At 40.0% G+C, this 16,559-nt stretch overlaps 1 protein-coding gene across 1 annotated transcript in view; it reads right to left on the reverse strand.

Annotated features, from left to right (window-relative positions):
- Positions 1–16,559, reverse strand: part of KYNU (kynureninase) — a 57,179-nt gene that overhangs the window by 17,467 nt on the left and 23,153 nt on the right. The window contains exons 7-11 of the mRNA XM_072342149.1: positions 16,402–16,473; positions 14,940–15,014; positions 13,474–13,620; positions 7,332–7,430; positions 6,538–6,611 (exon numbers count right to left, since the gene is read on the reverse strand). Of these exons, the coding sequence (XP_072198250.1) occupies positions 6,538–6,611; positions 7,332–7,430; positions 13,474–13,620; positions 14,940–15,014; positions 16,402–16,473 (467 nt within the window). The remainder of the gene's footprint in view (positions 1–6,537; positions 6,612–7,331; positions 7,431–13,473; positions 13,621–14,939; positions 15,015–16,401; positions 16,474–16,559) is intronic.

The raw sequence follows: 16,559 nt of genomic DNA on the forward strand, positions 1-16,559 counted from the left end.
AGAAGCATAAGAGAAGAGATAATAACTTAGTGGCCTCAGGCATGCAAAGAGGGCTTTCCTTCCATTTTGCTGTATGACACCAATGTGAGTGCTGTCTCACTGGAAGCTCATTCAGCAGGAAGCTCGTTGCCTTTCCTTACTGGTAGAACTAAAGCACAGCAGAAAAGCGCATTTAGAACTACCTGTCTGGAAGAGGAGAATGGAGGCACAAAGAGCAAGCAGCTAACAACACTTATCTTTTGAAGTGGGAAAAAGAGATTACAGCAGCCATAGACTCCAAGGGGAGCCCCAGGACCTCTTCCTTGGCTAGTTAATGGGAATGCAAGAGTTGCCCTTAGGCTACATTCACCTTTCCACCAGCCTAAGCCTGTTGGGTTCCTTTCATGTGTTCAAGCAGTTGTGTCTTACACCAAATGATGAGAAATGCTTCAGGCTTCAGATGGGAAATTGCCCCTGTGAGAAACATAGCTGCCTCCCCCCTCTCATTTCCAAGGATAGAGGTGGGAGGGGGCTGTGGCAGAGCAAAACAAGTGGTTTGTGTCCTGCCAGCATGGTCCAGAAGGAAAGACTAAAGGGAAATTGGAATTGATTCTGATCCATCACATACATTGGTGTTGGCAAATGAATACCATAAAGAACTAAAAGAATTTGACCAATATCAGGAAAAAGAACGCTGTGAGAAGAATGCTTGAAAAGATATTTCTTCATATTGCTGGAGTTTTGGACAAATGAAAAAGCAAGTGATCAGGCCGAAGTTTAAATACACATAAAACCCCCAAATCTGCCTGTAAGATATCTGTAGACGTCTGCAGCCAAAACCATCAATGCTATAAATACTGCTTGCAAGAATACATGACTCAGAGAGGCTAACTGCTTTTGTTTGCCTGTTTATCTGTGCTTATTTCAGCATTTTGATGCCTACAGTCAGAAGCAGATATCAGTTCAGCACTACGCTTTTTAAAACCCCTGTACTTGAGAAATATAAATGGAACCACGTCTGATTTTCCACATGCTCTGCTGCAAAGATTAAGAATTCCAAACTTCTAGTAAAGGTCTGTGTATCATGGGAGGACAAAAAGGTAATGATAACAACGCATCACTTTCACACACACTCAAGCTGCACTATAGGGGATGCATACTTGATATACAGCAACTTTACTTGTACATAATCCCTTGAATTTACAAGGAGATTCACAGGCCCTCTCTTGCAGACCTTAAAACCTAAACAAGGCAGTGATGACAACACATAAGGAAACACCTTCAGGGAGGAGAAAATGGGAGGATTATTTATAATGAGAAAAGAAGCAAGACTGCTTGAAGATGAAGCTTAATTACAGGGGAGGATTTGAAGGAAGATAGAAAACGCTTGACATAGAACAAGCTAAAAATCATGGCAGTGACATAAAAGGATGTACAGAGCTGAAAAGATGAAAGTGGGAATAGGTGATGTGAATGCACATTAACCTCTTTTTTGTCCCAAAGACTTATTCCAAAGTTAAAAAGTACTACTGGATATTTGCCATTCAGCTGGTGCATGCGAGAACACACCCCTGCAGGCCCATCATGGGTCTAGACTGGCCTAATAAATCACTTGTCCCAAGACAATGCAATTAAGCCTAATTAGCCGATGCCTTTATTCCTAAACAGTCTTTTCCCAAGGGAGGTATTAACTTTTGGTTTCTAAATTAGCTCAAGGATCTAAATTGCTCTCATCTCCTTGGCAAAGAAACAGTTTGTTTCTACCTCAATACAGAGCACTTCATCCACCCTGGGGACACGTGTTGCGCTCCACAAAGACACTGCCTATACATCACTCCACAATTTGAATGCACTGGGACTATGACAGGCCCTTCTGCACACAGCAGCATACACAGTATCATCTGTGACCCCTGACTTCCCATCACACCGTGTTCAGTGCAGAGTCCTGGAAGTCTCAGCATTGCTTCTTTAGACCAACTTGGCCAGACCAAGGTGCTCTACCCAGTTTTCAGCAGTGTCAAGATATTCAGGTCTGATAAGATTCCAAGGGCAACCATCAGAACATCAGCCCGCTGCTCCCAGAATCATTTTAACCAACTTTTCTGGCACTGTAGTTATAAAGCAACCCTCCCAACATTTCTGTTATTCTCCCTCACTCCTGACAATAATCACCTCACTCCAAAGCTATATTGCTCTCAGCATCAAAGAAGCTCCAGCTACTTCATTTGGGGATTAAGCAGCTCCAGTTCTAAAAGGGATATGGTATCTCTCCAGAAATCAAGGGGATAACTAAAGGAAAACAACCAGATCTACCAACCTGAGAAGGAAATGAGCAACTACTTCCAAAATACAGCAAATGGGAAGAGAGGATCTGGCAGGGAAGTAAGGTGGGGGCCAGGGAGAGGAGGGAAGGAGAGACATCAGGCACTGACACAGCTTACATTTATCACATATCACTGCAACAGTTCACCTACTAAAAGGAAATGCAGGTCTACATAAAGAGACAAAGAGAAACCTTTTGTGTTCTGGTATCTTCAATTTTCATGAAGACCAAAAGAAGAGAGATCTAATAGAAACGGTTGATTTTTCACCTCTACGTATGAAGAATTCATCTGAGGCTATCTTGTCCTTCTCAAAGGTACTATGGAATGGTTGCTTTTATTTCTTCTTTCTTTCTTAACATTATAGCAAAAGCCAACGTGATTTGCACGTCAGCTGCTTCCTGCACACACAACACTTCTTCACATCACTTAAAACTTTTTATTTTTAACCTCTACCTGCTGCTAGTCCGTGCTGAAGTCTTGATAAATCCTTTTGCTTTAAACACTAGGCTGTGTACAGTTCTCATTTAATCCTCTGCCAAGTCTTATCTATTATTCTCCCGACTGCTTTACATATATTTATTTCCCTTTCATCTTTCAAAATTGTGCCTTACTTTTTCTTACAAGGATTCAGTGAGGACTTTTTTCTGCTCCTATCTCAAGACTCCGCAAGTTCGTCCCCTCCCCATCCCTTATGTCAGCTGACAGCAGGGCTAAGCTCACCATGCATTCACAGCTGCTAAGAACACCTGACTGCTGCTGTGCCATCTATTCTACCCAAGCTTGAAAACTTCTACATTTCTGTAAAGAATCATTAAGGTTGGAAAAGACCTCTAAGATCATCAAGACCAACCACCAACCCATCCCCACTATGCCCACTATGTCCCCATTGCAGCTAACCGGCATAGCAAATTATCATTATACTTCTTTTCATAAATGGAGAAGTTGAAAACAGGGAAAAAAAAGGCTTCTCCAAGCTCAAAATGCAGGTCAAGCTGAATTTCAGTATTAGTCTGCCACCTTAGTGCTGCCTGTTCCTTGGAAACCTCCCCTTTGCAACACAATAGAATTTAAATGGAAATTTGGTGGGGTGAGATCAGTATGCAGACAGTGGTCAATGCATCAGCAGTGTTTCATAGCTCTGCCCAGGTCTACTGCCACAGAAATGGCTCTAGCATAATTAGCCAAGAGTATATTGCTCTGTGATATATGTGATATAGATAGAACAGGTATTAAAAAAGAGCCATTCAAGTAATAAAATAGACTTCAAGGAGCTGAGATCATGAGAGAATAGGGATATATGGGGCCCATATATGTCAGACTGATTAAATTTTAGTACTGTGGGAAGAAAGATAGTGTACTACTGAAGGACTACCCAAAATATTCAGGTACAGATGTTAATTAGTGTGGTTACAACATGTAACTTTTAAACCCATGGCCTTGCTATGAGTTAGAGGACCATACCTAGCTAAGCTCAAGTGCAGGATAGCATTTGCAGTGACGCAGAAGAAGAGAACAGATAAGCTTGTGCTGCCCATAGCTTCTACCTTCTGACCACCTGGCCCAGGGATCAAACCCAGCTCTTGAACTGGTGAATTACCAACTTCCAAGAGAAGTGGTGGGAAGTTTGCACATAAATAGAAGTGAGATCGGTGATTGCATCTGTCTGTTGAGATGTGACACGGTATTACTGCACAATGCAGGTTTGGGGTTGTTTGGTTTGCAGTTAAGCTGCCACAACACCTCAGTTTGCAGACTCAAAGCAGAAACCAGTTCTGGGACGGCCCTGTCTTCTGTGGGAAGGCTACTGAACAAATTAATACATCTTACTACATATGCATATATGCACAAAGAAAGAGTACAAAAAGCAGCAGTTTTCACTGTTTTCTAGTCCATGGAGCAGACTCTGGATGGAGCAACATCTGTGCAGCCATGGCTGCAACAACAACACCCATTTGCTTGCACTGTTCCTATTAGCAAGACTGAGCATGAGGGAAAAAAAGCACACTTAGGGAAATAAAGGAAACCATAAAAAACAGCAACAAAACACCTCTATGTGCCTTTGATGAATGGCAGCAGCTGGGCTTAGGAGTGTCTATGTAAAGAAATTTGGATTAAGTTGTTAAATTTCCACTAAGTACCTAAGTCCTTTTTGCCTCAAAGTAATAGAAAAAGGCACTTGGCAAACATTCTGGGTTTGACTTTCTGAATTATGGTCAGAACATGTATATATGTATTTTTAATATTAAAATACAATATATAATTCCAATAGATAAATAACTACATAGTCAATAACTTCCAGAAAATATAAGGGTTGAAACAAATCCATGGAAGTGGGTTAAGTAACATTGATAATAGTGATCACGAGCAAAAGAAACAATATTTCAAGTGGTTTAAATGACGAAGGGCTATCAGCTGGAATGGAACTTAATTAGCCCTTATGTATGGATGTGGTAGGAGTAAAGAAACAGTGTTTAGTGCTTCTGTTTTGAATGAAGTTGTCTGGCCACTGGGTGTCATCCTTGATTCAGACGACAGCCAAAGACTTTTTTTAGATTCCACATAAAAACTGCAACTTCCAGAGCAGTTAAATTCCACTCTATTTGATTGTACAACATACAGCAAATTGCTCTGCATTTAAATCAGCTATAAAATTGAATACTTTGACAAAGACAAATTCTCCTTTGTCTCACTGTCTTATTTGGAAACCTGAAAAGGCTGGTTGATGGGGAAAAAGAAAGAAACAATGCAACCAGGGTATATTAGCTACAAACAGTTTGGAGAGTCATTATCAAATCTTAGGAAATATGAAATAACTATGATTAAATAATGCAGAAGGTCTATACAGGAAGCCCGGAATAATATTCTTAATTGAGTCCCAGGTTGAAAAATACTGTTTCATACAAGCATTTGTATTTAAGGCATTCAGCATTCAGATCTGATACACAAGTTAATGATTATGTATGAAGAAGCAGGTTCAGGAAAAACTAATTTAAGCCCTTCCCTATACTACCAAGCCAGTGCCCTCCCTGAAGTTCCAACATTTCATCAAGAAAGCTGAAAGACTCAAAGTTCTTGAGGCTTTTTTCATTCTTTTCCATTGCTATTCTGTGATTTCCAGCTGGTCCACTTTTTCCACCTCTGTCCAGCATCCTCCCTGCAGACCACAGCCAAGGCTGGAGGCCAGAAGACCAAGCCTGCACCTGCTGACTAATGGTGGACTAACAGACACCTTTCCAGCAGCACTATCGCAATATCTGGAATGTTTTGCCTGCATTCACACGTGAAGATCAAATCAGCTCACAGCACGTCATATGTCATCCTAATGAGTTTTCTGTTATGGGTGACTGAGAAGAACTTACCAGCGTTATTTTGTTATCTCCTGGGTGTCTAGACTGTCTGAAACCAACACATAGCACAGCGAAGCTGTTTATTATAATATTATTTCTCTGAAACCTGATTAACTTTGCCTTCCTCAAGCTAAAATAAAAGCAAATTCTCCAAGCATTAAAGCCAGAATGTGTTTACATTTGTCAACGCATTAAAAGTATTAATCCTACTGTTCTTAATATACATAAAGGGCAGACAATGCTTTAAATAACAGGTTATTTTTTCTTTAAATGCAGCTAACTTCAATTTTGATAGCACAGCTTTTCCTGGATTATGAACTCTTTGAGAACACAGATCTCCATGTAATGCTTCCCAGCTTTACCAGTGAATATAATTTTAATGAAAACATGCCAGTATTAAAGAGCTATTAGACACAGAGCTGAAATTGCCTTTGATTTTGTTTCACCAATCAGAGACTTGAATGATTTAAAAAAAAATCCATTTTTTAAAGGAAGATATTAAGCATTCTCTTTACATTAAGCAGTCTCACAGGCATGATTTGGGTTTCTTATATTATAAGCATTCTCTTTTATGATTACACTTAGTTTAGAACCAATAGGAGCCTTCAAGGATGAAATTATTGAAGACGTGAGCTCATACACTAATAATTTCAAAAGATACCTACATTAGCATAAAATAACCCTTCTCAGCTAAAAAGTCAGATAACCGGATTATCTAAACTTGCACTACCCTCTTCATTAAGGTAATAAGTCAGCAACAAATATTAGTCTAATAACTCTTTGAAGCTCAGAATTTCTTTCTGCATCCATCCATACAAACACATCACAGGTCTATGACCAGGAATACTTTCACAGCTCCTTTTATTTAAGTACAGAAATACACTTACGCTGGTTGAATGCTCTGGGAATGCTTCTCGTGAATGTAGGCAGCAGCGAGACCTCCTGCTCCAGAATTTAAATACTGGAAAGAATAAATCAACATGTAAGCATCTTCTGTGCTCGTTAACTGTAATGTATAGCTTTTCTTACCTCACCCTGTTCTATAAAACAGACTAATTTCAATATTTCTCATGGTTTTTAAAATGGAGATCTTAGCACTTGTCTCGAAGTGCTAACGTAGGTAGAAGTAGATGTATTTTTTTTTTATCAAATTACTTCTAAAAATATTCTTGGGCTTACATATGAGATCTGAAATCTAACAGACAAAAGGCTGCAGCAGACCCACATTTCAACATATAGAGAAATAATTCATTTAACTGCATCTGTTGATTCTCAATCTCAAGTGAAAGTGAAGAAAGCTAAAAGAATCTTACTGTATGATCTGAAAATCTTCTTAAGTTGCTCTAACTTAGGGACAGATTACAAAAACCCCACCGTGGCAAGACATTCTCAGTGTGGGAAATAAGAGGTTAGCCTTTGATTCCATGGCCAGAGATCTGAGAGTGCATCAGGGCAGACGTTTAGCCATTGCTGGCATCTATCATCATCCACTAACACTAACAACAAAAATTGCCGCTGACTTTTTGGAACCACCACTCAAGTCATTATTCACCAAAAGATGTTACAGCTGGTTCAAAGATTCAGCCCAAGCTTTGGTGAATAACATCGCAGCTATATCTCATACTCATCTTACATCTGTAAATGAGATTACAGAGGACCTCAAACGAGGAATCTCTTTTACCTTGTAGGTGCACCAGCACGCAAAATCCACTCCCCAGTCATGCAAACTGAGCTCAACGTTCCCAACAGCATGAGCCAAGTCAAATCCAACAAAGCAACCCTGCAGGAAAGATATTTAATATATCGTTTATCACAATAACCAACACCCTAAAACTACTTTGAGAAAGTACCTTTAGAGTTGTACATATTGCTCTCTATGCAGGCTTGATAACAAGTTCCAAGGTCCATATACTCTTTTACTACAAACAAGATATCCATGCTGTAGGTATCTACCAAAACTGTGAATTGCATTATGGGCTTGTCCTCAAGGACACTTGAAGATAGTTTAGATTTCTATTTTTTTTCTCATGCAGTAAAGTGGAATCACTTGAAATAAGCACTCAGAGAAGCTCTGGGCAGAGGAAAAATAGTAACATACAAAATGGTGTTATTCAGAGATGAGCAGATAGATTTCACTGTTTTCTTATGCTTAAAGTCCCCTCACTTTTCAAACCATGATGTTGCACTTTGGGGATCCAAATTAGTGAGAAAGCATCCTATGCAACACATTGATTTTTAAGGATTTTTGCCTTTGTAAACACATTGTCATTTCTCTGTTAAAAATGACGTACTTTAATGACCAAACCTTGTGTAGGGCACTATGCAAGGAAGGAGGAAAAAAAAAAGATAGGTCATGCAGATGTATAGGTAACAAATAGCAGTTTTACACACAAAACAGCCACTGGATGGCAGCATTTTTTTAACTAAGAAAGTCATCTTAACTTTGCTGTTTATTTAAGCACAGAGAAATAAAAGTGCCTTTTGTGCCTAGACTACAAATAAAATGCTATTTTGCATTTTGCTTTAAAAACCACAAACAGCCAGCTTGAAAACAGCATGGTAGGCATAAGAGTGAGAGCCCAGGCTTCAGAAAAAAAAACAGCATCCAATAATAAAACAAAGGATTTTTCTTCTTTTTTTTTTTTTTTAAGAATCTCTTGCTGTTTCTTGCACGAAGGGAGTCTGAACTGAATTATTTAAACAATACTTTGGTATATTTAATCCTCTGTAGAAGATAGATAACAATTTGAATGAGGCAGCATTTTAAGAAGATCCAACAGGAATTCTAGTGGAGGAACTAGTGAAGTTATCAGCTGGAAAAGCCAACCCAAAATGATGGGAAGAAGAAAGCCCACCGCCATTGTATTTGCATAATATAAGCATCTGCTATTAAACAGAACCAGAGTTCCAATAAATATTCCAACCTTCACACTGCAACTCGTCTTTGTAGAGATGCCCAGGAGTAAGGTAGGACAAATCAACATAAGTGGAGAGGTTTATGCAGAGAGGCTGAAGCGCACTGGATACCCATGGGAATGCTCTCATCCAGAGAGATAAAATGGTTTTGGTTCAGAAAACAAGGCACTAAAGCCAATCTGCTACTGAATGAGAAAGCTTAAGACATTAACCTGGCTTCAAAACATCCATTGTCTGGATTTAAATATTTACACACATATGAACTAGACCAATCTTTTGAAACTGCTATAAGAAATTCACTGGTTTCAGTGAAAAACAAGCATACTGCAATATGTTAGGAGTCTTGGAAAACAAGCGTGGCAACACATTAACAAAATTAATACAAAAGAACTTGGTGCTCATGAAAAAAATCCTTAAGAAATGCAACTCTATGGTAAATTCTTTCTTTAATTCATTTGCTCCTTCCTTCCTTACACATAAGCAATAATTTCTACAATATACTGAAGTACAAGATGAATAATTGAGAAAAGACTGTAGAATGAAAATAAGAGAAGATGGCGAGGCACCCAGAGAAGCTGTGGATACCCCATACCTGGAGGGACTCAAGGCCAGTTTTTGAATGCGGCCATGGGCAGCCTAAACTGGTGTGGGGCAACCAACCCATGACAGGGGGTAAGAACTGGATGGGCTTTGAGGTCCCACTCTAACCCAAACCATTCTATGATTCTGTGACACCAGGAGGTTGGATGCCCTCGCAGCCATGGTGCTAGATAGATGTCCCACAGCCAGAGTTACACCTGTAACCTCAGTGTGCCCAAGTGTTTCTGAGCACTGAAACTGGCTGGTAGCTGTTGGCTTGCCCCAATTGCATGCACCTGCAGCTCTCCAAGTAGACATCCACCAGCATGCCACCCATGGGACATATCCCTCAGGCAATTTAACCAACCCCCACTCTTTTGAAATGGCTTGGCAAATCCCACAGTGCACCGTTAAACTTCATGAGCCTGAGAACCTGAGTTCTGTGTTGACAGGTTTCTTGCATCACCACGGAAAACCTGGGATCACTCATGTTTTGCTCAAGTTGTCATCCCCAAAAATGATGATGCTGCTTGGCTTTCCTAGGAAGGCGTCTGGCACGAGCTGCGTGAACAGCAAATGTTTTGCCACACAGATTTCATGGAAGAAGTAAAACAAACTGAAGCAGCTCTCCCTGCACACACCACGCAGAGCAGGGACTGCGTGGGAACGTCACTTCCCTAGGTGTGGGGAAAGCAGAGCTCCCCATCTGTTACGGGCAATGTAGAGGACTCGAGCACTCCCCTGCCTCTTCCATTTTATTTTAACATCTAAAAGTCATTTCTGCAACGTGTCTGGGTAGCTGCTGATAACCAGCAGGTAACAGCTCAGCATGGACAATGACATTTGGAGAGACGGAGAGAAATGACAGCCTCACACAAGCAAAGCTGGGACATTTAGAGCGAGACGGGAAAAGAAATGAAGATGAAGGATCTTAAATCTCCTCCTACTGGGACTCGAGAGATTAAAATACTTTACATACTGTACAGAGACAGTGGAAAGTACAATGTAACTTATAAAATGAAAATCATATTTGAAAGGCAGACTCCTAGAAATCAGCCATTTCTTTGCTTGCAGAGGAATAAAACAACTAAATCTCCTACAACCTCTATAGCAAGCACAGAAATGTGGAACAAGAAAAACTGTTACATCCTCCTTCAGCCTGCTGATGGGTCTCTCACACAATACACTGTAATTTTGATTTATCTGAGGGACCTAAGATGGAAAAATAGCCTGAGGTAATTTTTCAAGCTTAATTTAGTTCATTTAATATTTAATGACTTAATGAAGCTGTCTATGTGCAGAGCTTTCACTCTGGGAAGAATCTTAACGTACGCAGAGAACTTAGGAAATTGGCTTAAAAAATGTAAAAGGAAATCGGTAACTTAATTCATAAATGATTGACCTCAAAGATCCTAGGACATTTTCCAGACCTCCAGAGCTTGTGGCTCAGACCTCTAGCTAAGCCCTGATGGGGTAAAGCACTGCAGGACTTTATTTCAATTGTCTATTACAATAATTAAGACCATCTGTAGGACTTTTTTTTTTCCTCAGCCACACCAGTTGACTAGTGCTATTCTTCCATTCTTCCCCCTCTTCTCAAATAACACTATCTCATATTGTCTTCTCCTCTATTACTTGTTGTCAACTCTCCCCAGATTCATGGCTTGCTCTCACGAACACGGAACCATTCACTACTCTTCAATGCCAGTAAGGAGAGCCCAATATTTCTGCTCTCAACTTCACTTCTTAGGCACATCCTTTTTTTAAATGCACATTTGAAAGGACTTCATATTAATGTCATGTATGAGACAGTCATTCTGCTGGTTGCATCAGGTCCAGAAGCTCTTGAAGAAATGGTCTTCAAGTCCTAAAAGCCTGTTAAGCCTAGGGATAGGTAGTGTATGGAAAAGAAACATTACATGGATGCTAACAACTAATCCCAACAGGCAATGGAGTCACATGTACACAGCTCTGCTTGACCTGCCACATGACATTGGAATTTCCCCTTCAGTCATCAAGCTGACTTTGTGAGACACCGAAACATCAGCATGACAAACAACAACTCTTCCACTCAGGGAGGACACTGGATCCTCAGTTCTCCGAACATTCCCTAACTGATCCATAAAAGAGGAAAAAAAACAATAGAAGCAAAATACTTCTTCAAACAGCATATGGAAAAGCCTTTATGGAGAGAAAAAAAGCAGCTGCTTATCATAACTACCTGGAATCTGCCCTAGACGCTTGAAATCTCAGTAGCCTTACTGCCCAATATAGTCAAGATTTGTTCTAGTTGACGCTGCATTTCAAGTTCAACTTGTTTCAAACTTAAGGACCAAAAGCACTGGATTAAATCCAATCCAGGTTAATCACCTAAACTCAAATTTCTTAAGCAGAGAAGGCTGTTTCCTTTTCATCATATTTCCTCCTCCTGACGGCTGGGTCAGCATTTGTTCCTTGCTCTCCTGTGGCCCAACATCAGTTCCTAACATCAGTTCTGACCTTGGAACTGAAGAGAGAAGCCAGTTTTGTTCAAGGACCCAGCATTTTGCTTTTAGTAACCAGAATCTCCAAGATCAAGCAGCAGCAGCTTACAGAAAAAACACCACTATTAACACAGCAAACTCTCCATGAATTGCTGATTTAATAGCTGTTCAAGTAAATATTTGCAGTATGCTGATTGTTTAAGTGTGGTGAAACTGTATGTTAAAAAATAGTTTTGTATAAACATATAAACATCACTTAGCCCAGAGGCAGAATCCATAAGGATGTGGAGCTGAATCTAGCTGACAGTAGGGGAACAACAAGGGCTGCCTTATGCTTTGCTTTTAAGGCTATCTAGGCACTCAAGCACTACTTTTCTTTAAACACGATGATGACATTCCAGGTCATGAATGTACTCACTTCCCAGTCCAACACACAATATCCATGAACAGGTTTATTACTTGCGTGCACAGTTTATGTCTACATTCATTCAGAGGTATTCATAGGGACACAGCAGCCCACACTCCCCTCCTGCTTGAATTAATACTTTGACTTGCACAGTCTTATGGAAACGTTAAGCTCTCTATAACACATCCTGGTTATCCTCTCAAATAATATAACCATCAAGCCCATTTTTGCTCTGTATGAACAAACTATCAGTGACTATTTTTCCCCTGGAACACGTCTCAGCGTGTCACTGAGTTAGTTTATAGCTTTCAATGAAGCCACAGAGCTTCTGCTCCTTAAAATATATGCCCCACAGTCCAGTGGGCATCTGTAAGAGAGAATGCAAAGAGATTTTTCCCAGACTGTTCATATTTACAGTGAAGAGAGATCTCAGATCTTTCAGACCCTTCACAGAGGGGATTCAGAGGTGTGCTACGTATGTGAGTGCTGGCAGATGAGCAAACAGTTCTGCTGCAACAGAGAGCATGAGTGAGCAGTGCACTGGCTGGCATCACCCCATCAATCACCTGTCTGCCCTTCAGATGTTACAGCCCAGCCTTCTGACTGCTTACCTTTAGAAAAAACACTGGAAGAGGAAGGCACCACAAAGGCGTTGTTTATAGAGCTACTTGGAGCTGATGCACAGACCCATTTGCCCCTGCAGCTGATTGCCTTCATCTGTATCTTCATTGGCTCACTACATCTGTGTCAAAAGTTGGTCTTGTTTTATATTATGTTCAGAACCAATTTTGTCATCAGGTGCTGCTCAGCCAGAACCCCCCTCTTTTTATAAATCACAGCCCCTGAAGCACCTGCTTTTCTCATACGTGCTATGCTCTTTACCATCATTTTCCAGAGCACAGCTTACACCCTTGACCTCCAAAGAAATGCCTACAGCAATGGAAGACACACCCTGATATAGTCAGGAGCATCTCCAGAATTAAAACATCTGACCATAAGTAGTTAGACGCTTTGCAAAAACCCAGTGATACTAAATAAATTCATCCGGAAGTGGTTTAATCTTGAATGAGATAAAGGTACATCCACTAAAAGAGTCCCCCTATGGAAGCTGTGATTACCTCACCTCCCCCTCCACTCCACTGAACCTCTTCGAATTCCATCCTTAAGGGGAAGCCTGGTAGAAGTCAAGTCATTCATAACCTCTCCACACAACTTAAGACCCCACCTATAAAAATCAGCTCCCTCAGCCCTCTTTTCTTCCCACAGCACTCAGTTTCCAAACGATCTGTGCACCACAGCATGCTTTTACCTTTTATCAGGAGTCCCACAGATTTCCACATATGCTCCAGTTTATTGCACAAAAAGAGGAAATCAAAGATATTTCCCTATATACATATATACACACACAGACATTTAGGTTGGGCTTGGAGCAATCCTACCTTTTTCTGGCCAGCTTTTGTTATTCTAGGGATGTCAAACAGCTGGCCTGTGTAGTACTGCACCCCACTGAACAGAACGACAGCAATAGAGTCCCCTTCCTCCTCAATCACAGCAAGAATATCTTCAATCCTCAAGGTCTCCTCCCCCTAAAACAAAGTTAAAGCACTCGTTTTACATCAACTTTGGCAGTAATGAAACTGTCATTTCTGATTTCATAATCTATATTTTACCACGAGCCATGCTGCTTGCATAAGGAGATCAAAAGCAAATCCTCAGCACAGTAATGATATACAAAGGTAGAGCCACAAAGTAGCCTATGAGTTACTTCAAAAAAGAAAATTAGCAAACTTATCTCGAAAGTGCCAGTTTTTAAATGCCTATTCATTTCATATTTTAGCATGTTTCCTACGCTAATATTTCAGACAGCTTTAATTTACAAGCCAGCATATATAATTATTTTTATATACCATCTGAAATTTGTGACATTCACGAGGCTTAAAAGTTGTCTAACAGTTTCATCCTATACTTTTGTGATAAACTCCGTATCCCAGAGGAAACCATTATAAGTTTGCTATATTTCTGTTTCAAACACAATAAGTCTCGCATCATCAAAGCACAACAATCCCCAAACATGGGGTCATTACATGTAAAAGAACTTGAACAAAAAGTCTCTCATTCTCAATTCTTTACAGGAAAGTAACTGCCCTGTCCTCCTTCTGTCTTCCTAGCAAGGGATTGTGGAAAACATACCAGCACCTAGGGATCAATTAGGGAGTGAAAAGCTAGAATTAAATTAGACTTGTTACTGAAAAAAGCTGGGGCAAGACTGTTGAATTGCAAGCATTGCCAACTGCTGTTATCTCAACCATTCTTGCAAATCTATCAGCATTCAGTAGCGGGCTCTTTTACTCACAAGATGATTCAGATTTCAGAAGCAAAAGGTCATCACCAGTTTATAGTTAGGTGGCAGAGTTCTTAATACTGCAACACTGAAGCAAGGCAGTCTTTCAAATTGCTCTGTGCTGCATATTATTCAAAGCAGACTTTTCCCTTACTCTGCGCTGATAAAGGCACAATGCTGCTCGTGTTATGGCAGTCTTTTCCCTTAGGACACTGGGAGGACACTAGGGTTTCTCAATGAACTGTTCCATTTTTGCAGTTACCTTTTTCCAAATATGAAAAAATGGGGTTGGGGGAAAGAAGAGGAAGGTGGTCACATTTATAAGGCAAATGCACCAGTTGAATCAAACAATTGTAAATGTGATTCTGATCACAAACTTGAAATTCTACCTAAATATACATTAAACTTGTGTAAAATTTGTCCAAATAGCGTAAGCTATAGGGAACATGGGACTGTAACTTCTGTAGTCAGCTGCTAGAATATCTGCAAACATATGCCTTTTCTCATACGACATCCGTTTCTGCCTTAGGATTAGCAAGAAGAGCTGACGTGCATCTCACCAACCTCCCGTGGCCGCACCAAGAGCATGCTTTTCTCCACATCGAGTCCATGAAGTCGAAGCTGGGACTCAACAGCGTACTGCAAGAGATTTTCATGCAGAGCACATTAGCCTAAGTACATGATAAAGCAACTGAATGAAAAAAAGCCGAGCACAGCAGAACTTCAGAAAAGCAATTCAGATGCTTGCCTTTCACTAAAATTAATGCCTGAAGCCTAATCTAACTTCTCTGAAAACGTTCTAGATTTCCTTTGGTTTGAATAGATCAGAATTGAATTCACATCAGATAGCAAAGATGAAGTCAAAGCCTAAATTCTGTACGATGAGCTCATAGAGCAGAATGAGGCTGGAAACAAGGCAGAAGATGCGCTTTGCCACATATCAGCAAACCAAACCTGCACAGATAATGGTACAGTGAAATCACAGCAGCACAATCTATAACTTATTCTGCTAAACCTGGGCACACTGCTTGACACACATTAACTCCCGAGTTGTCACATATGCACTGCTGTCCCTGCAAACAGAGCTGGCTGGCACGTATTCTTGCCCATGTTACCCTCATACGCTGCACAGCCAGGAGGAAATGAGAGCTCTGAATTCTTACACACCGACTTTTTAATCAATAAATAATGGTTTTGGAGATGGCATAAAAATTATCAAGTAATACCGTGAAATAGATTAAAATTACATGACAAGAACCAAAGTGACAGGAGTTGCACGGAGTATAACTGAAGCACCATTGAAATTTAAGAAGATGGAGTCCCAGTGTACAAGTACACCTGGAAGAAATGCAAGATTAGCATGAAATTGCCTTTGTTTGGAATAAAGGCAATTTGAGGTTTATACACCTGCGCTGCCATCTTCAACACAAATAAACTTGGAAGTAGTTTGAGTCGTGTCTGTCACACCTTAGAAATCAAATTTGTTACCCATTTCCATGAGTTTACGGAGCTGGTGATAGAGCAGCAGTGGGGCACAAATGCAAAGATTAATTTTCTGTAAGCTATGACGCATGGACAATTGTGTCTCATTTTATAGCAGACAAATTATGTTTGAACTAGTAATCCAAAGTGCTAAGAACAAACATTTCCATCTCTGTCTGGGGATACATAAGTGTTAATGCTGTGAATTTGTATTGATTCGGTTTCATAAAGTAAAACAGCAACAAGAATTAATAAAACATTTACAACTCGAGTTGATTTAGGCCAGTAGTTTGCTCGATGTCTTTAAAAAGACTAATAAATCAATGTGCCCATTCAATCTTTTCCTCTTGTAACATTTTTTATTTGAACAAAAGGAATAAAGCTATGATCTGTAAAATATGCTTAGCTCAAAAGCTTCTGACAGATTTTTTTATTGTAACGTTACTTGGACAAGATGAGCTAATAAATATTCAAATCAGGCTACTGATATCCTTTGGAAAAATATGATTAATAATACAAATATGGTAAAATATTAATTTCTTACATGGTCAGAGGGAAAGGCTTTGGCTTCTAGAAGAATTTTATAGCGTCTTGGAGTAGGCTTAAAGAAAGATAGCTGTTAGGAACAAAAAAAAAGAAAGATATGTTGAAATGTACCTCAGCAGACATCCTCCCAGCATGTAACTTAATAAAGACTGCTTT

Source organism: Excalfactoria chinensis, chromosome 7 (assembly GCF_039878825.1).
Source record: "Excalfactoria chinensis isolate bCotChi1 chromosome 7, bCotChi1.hap2, whole genome shotgun sequence".
Classification (NCBI taxonomy): domain Eukaryota; kingdom Metazoa; phylum Chordata; class Aves; order Galliformes; family Phasianidae; genus Excalfactoria; species Excalfactoria chinensis.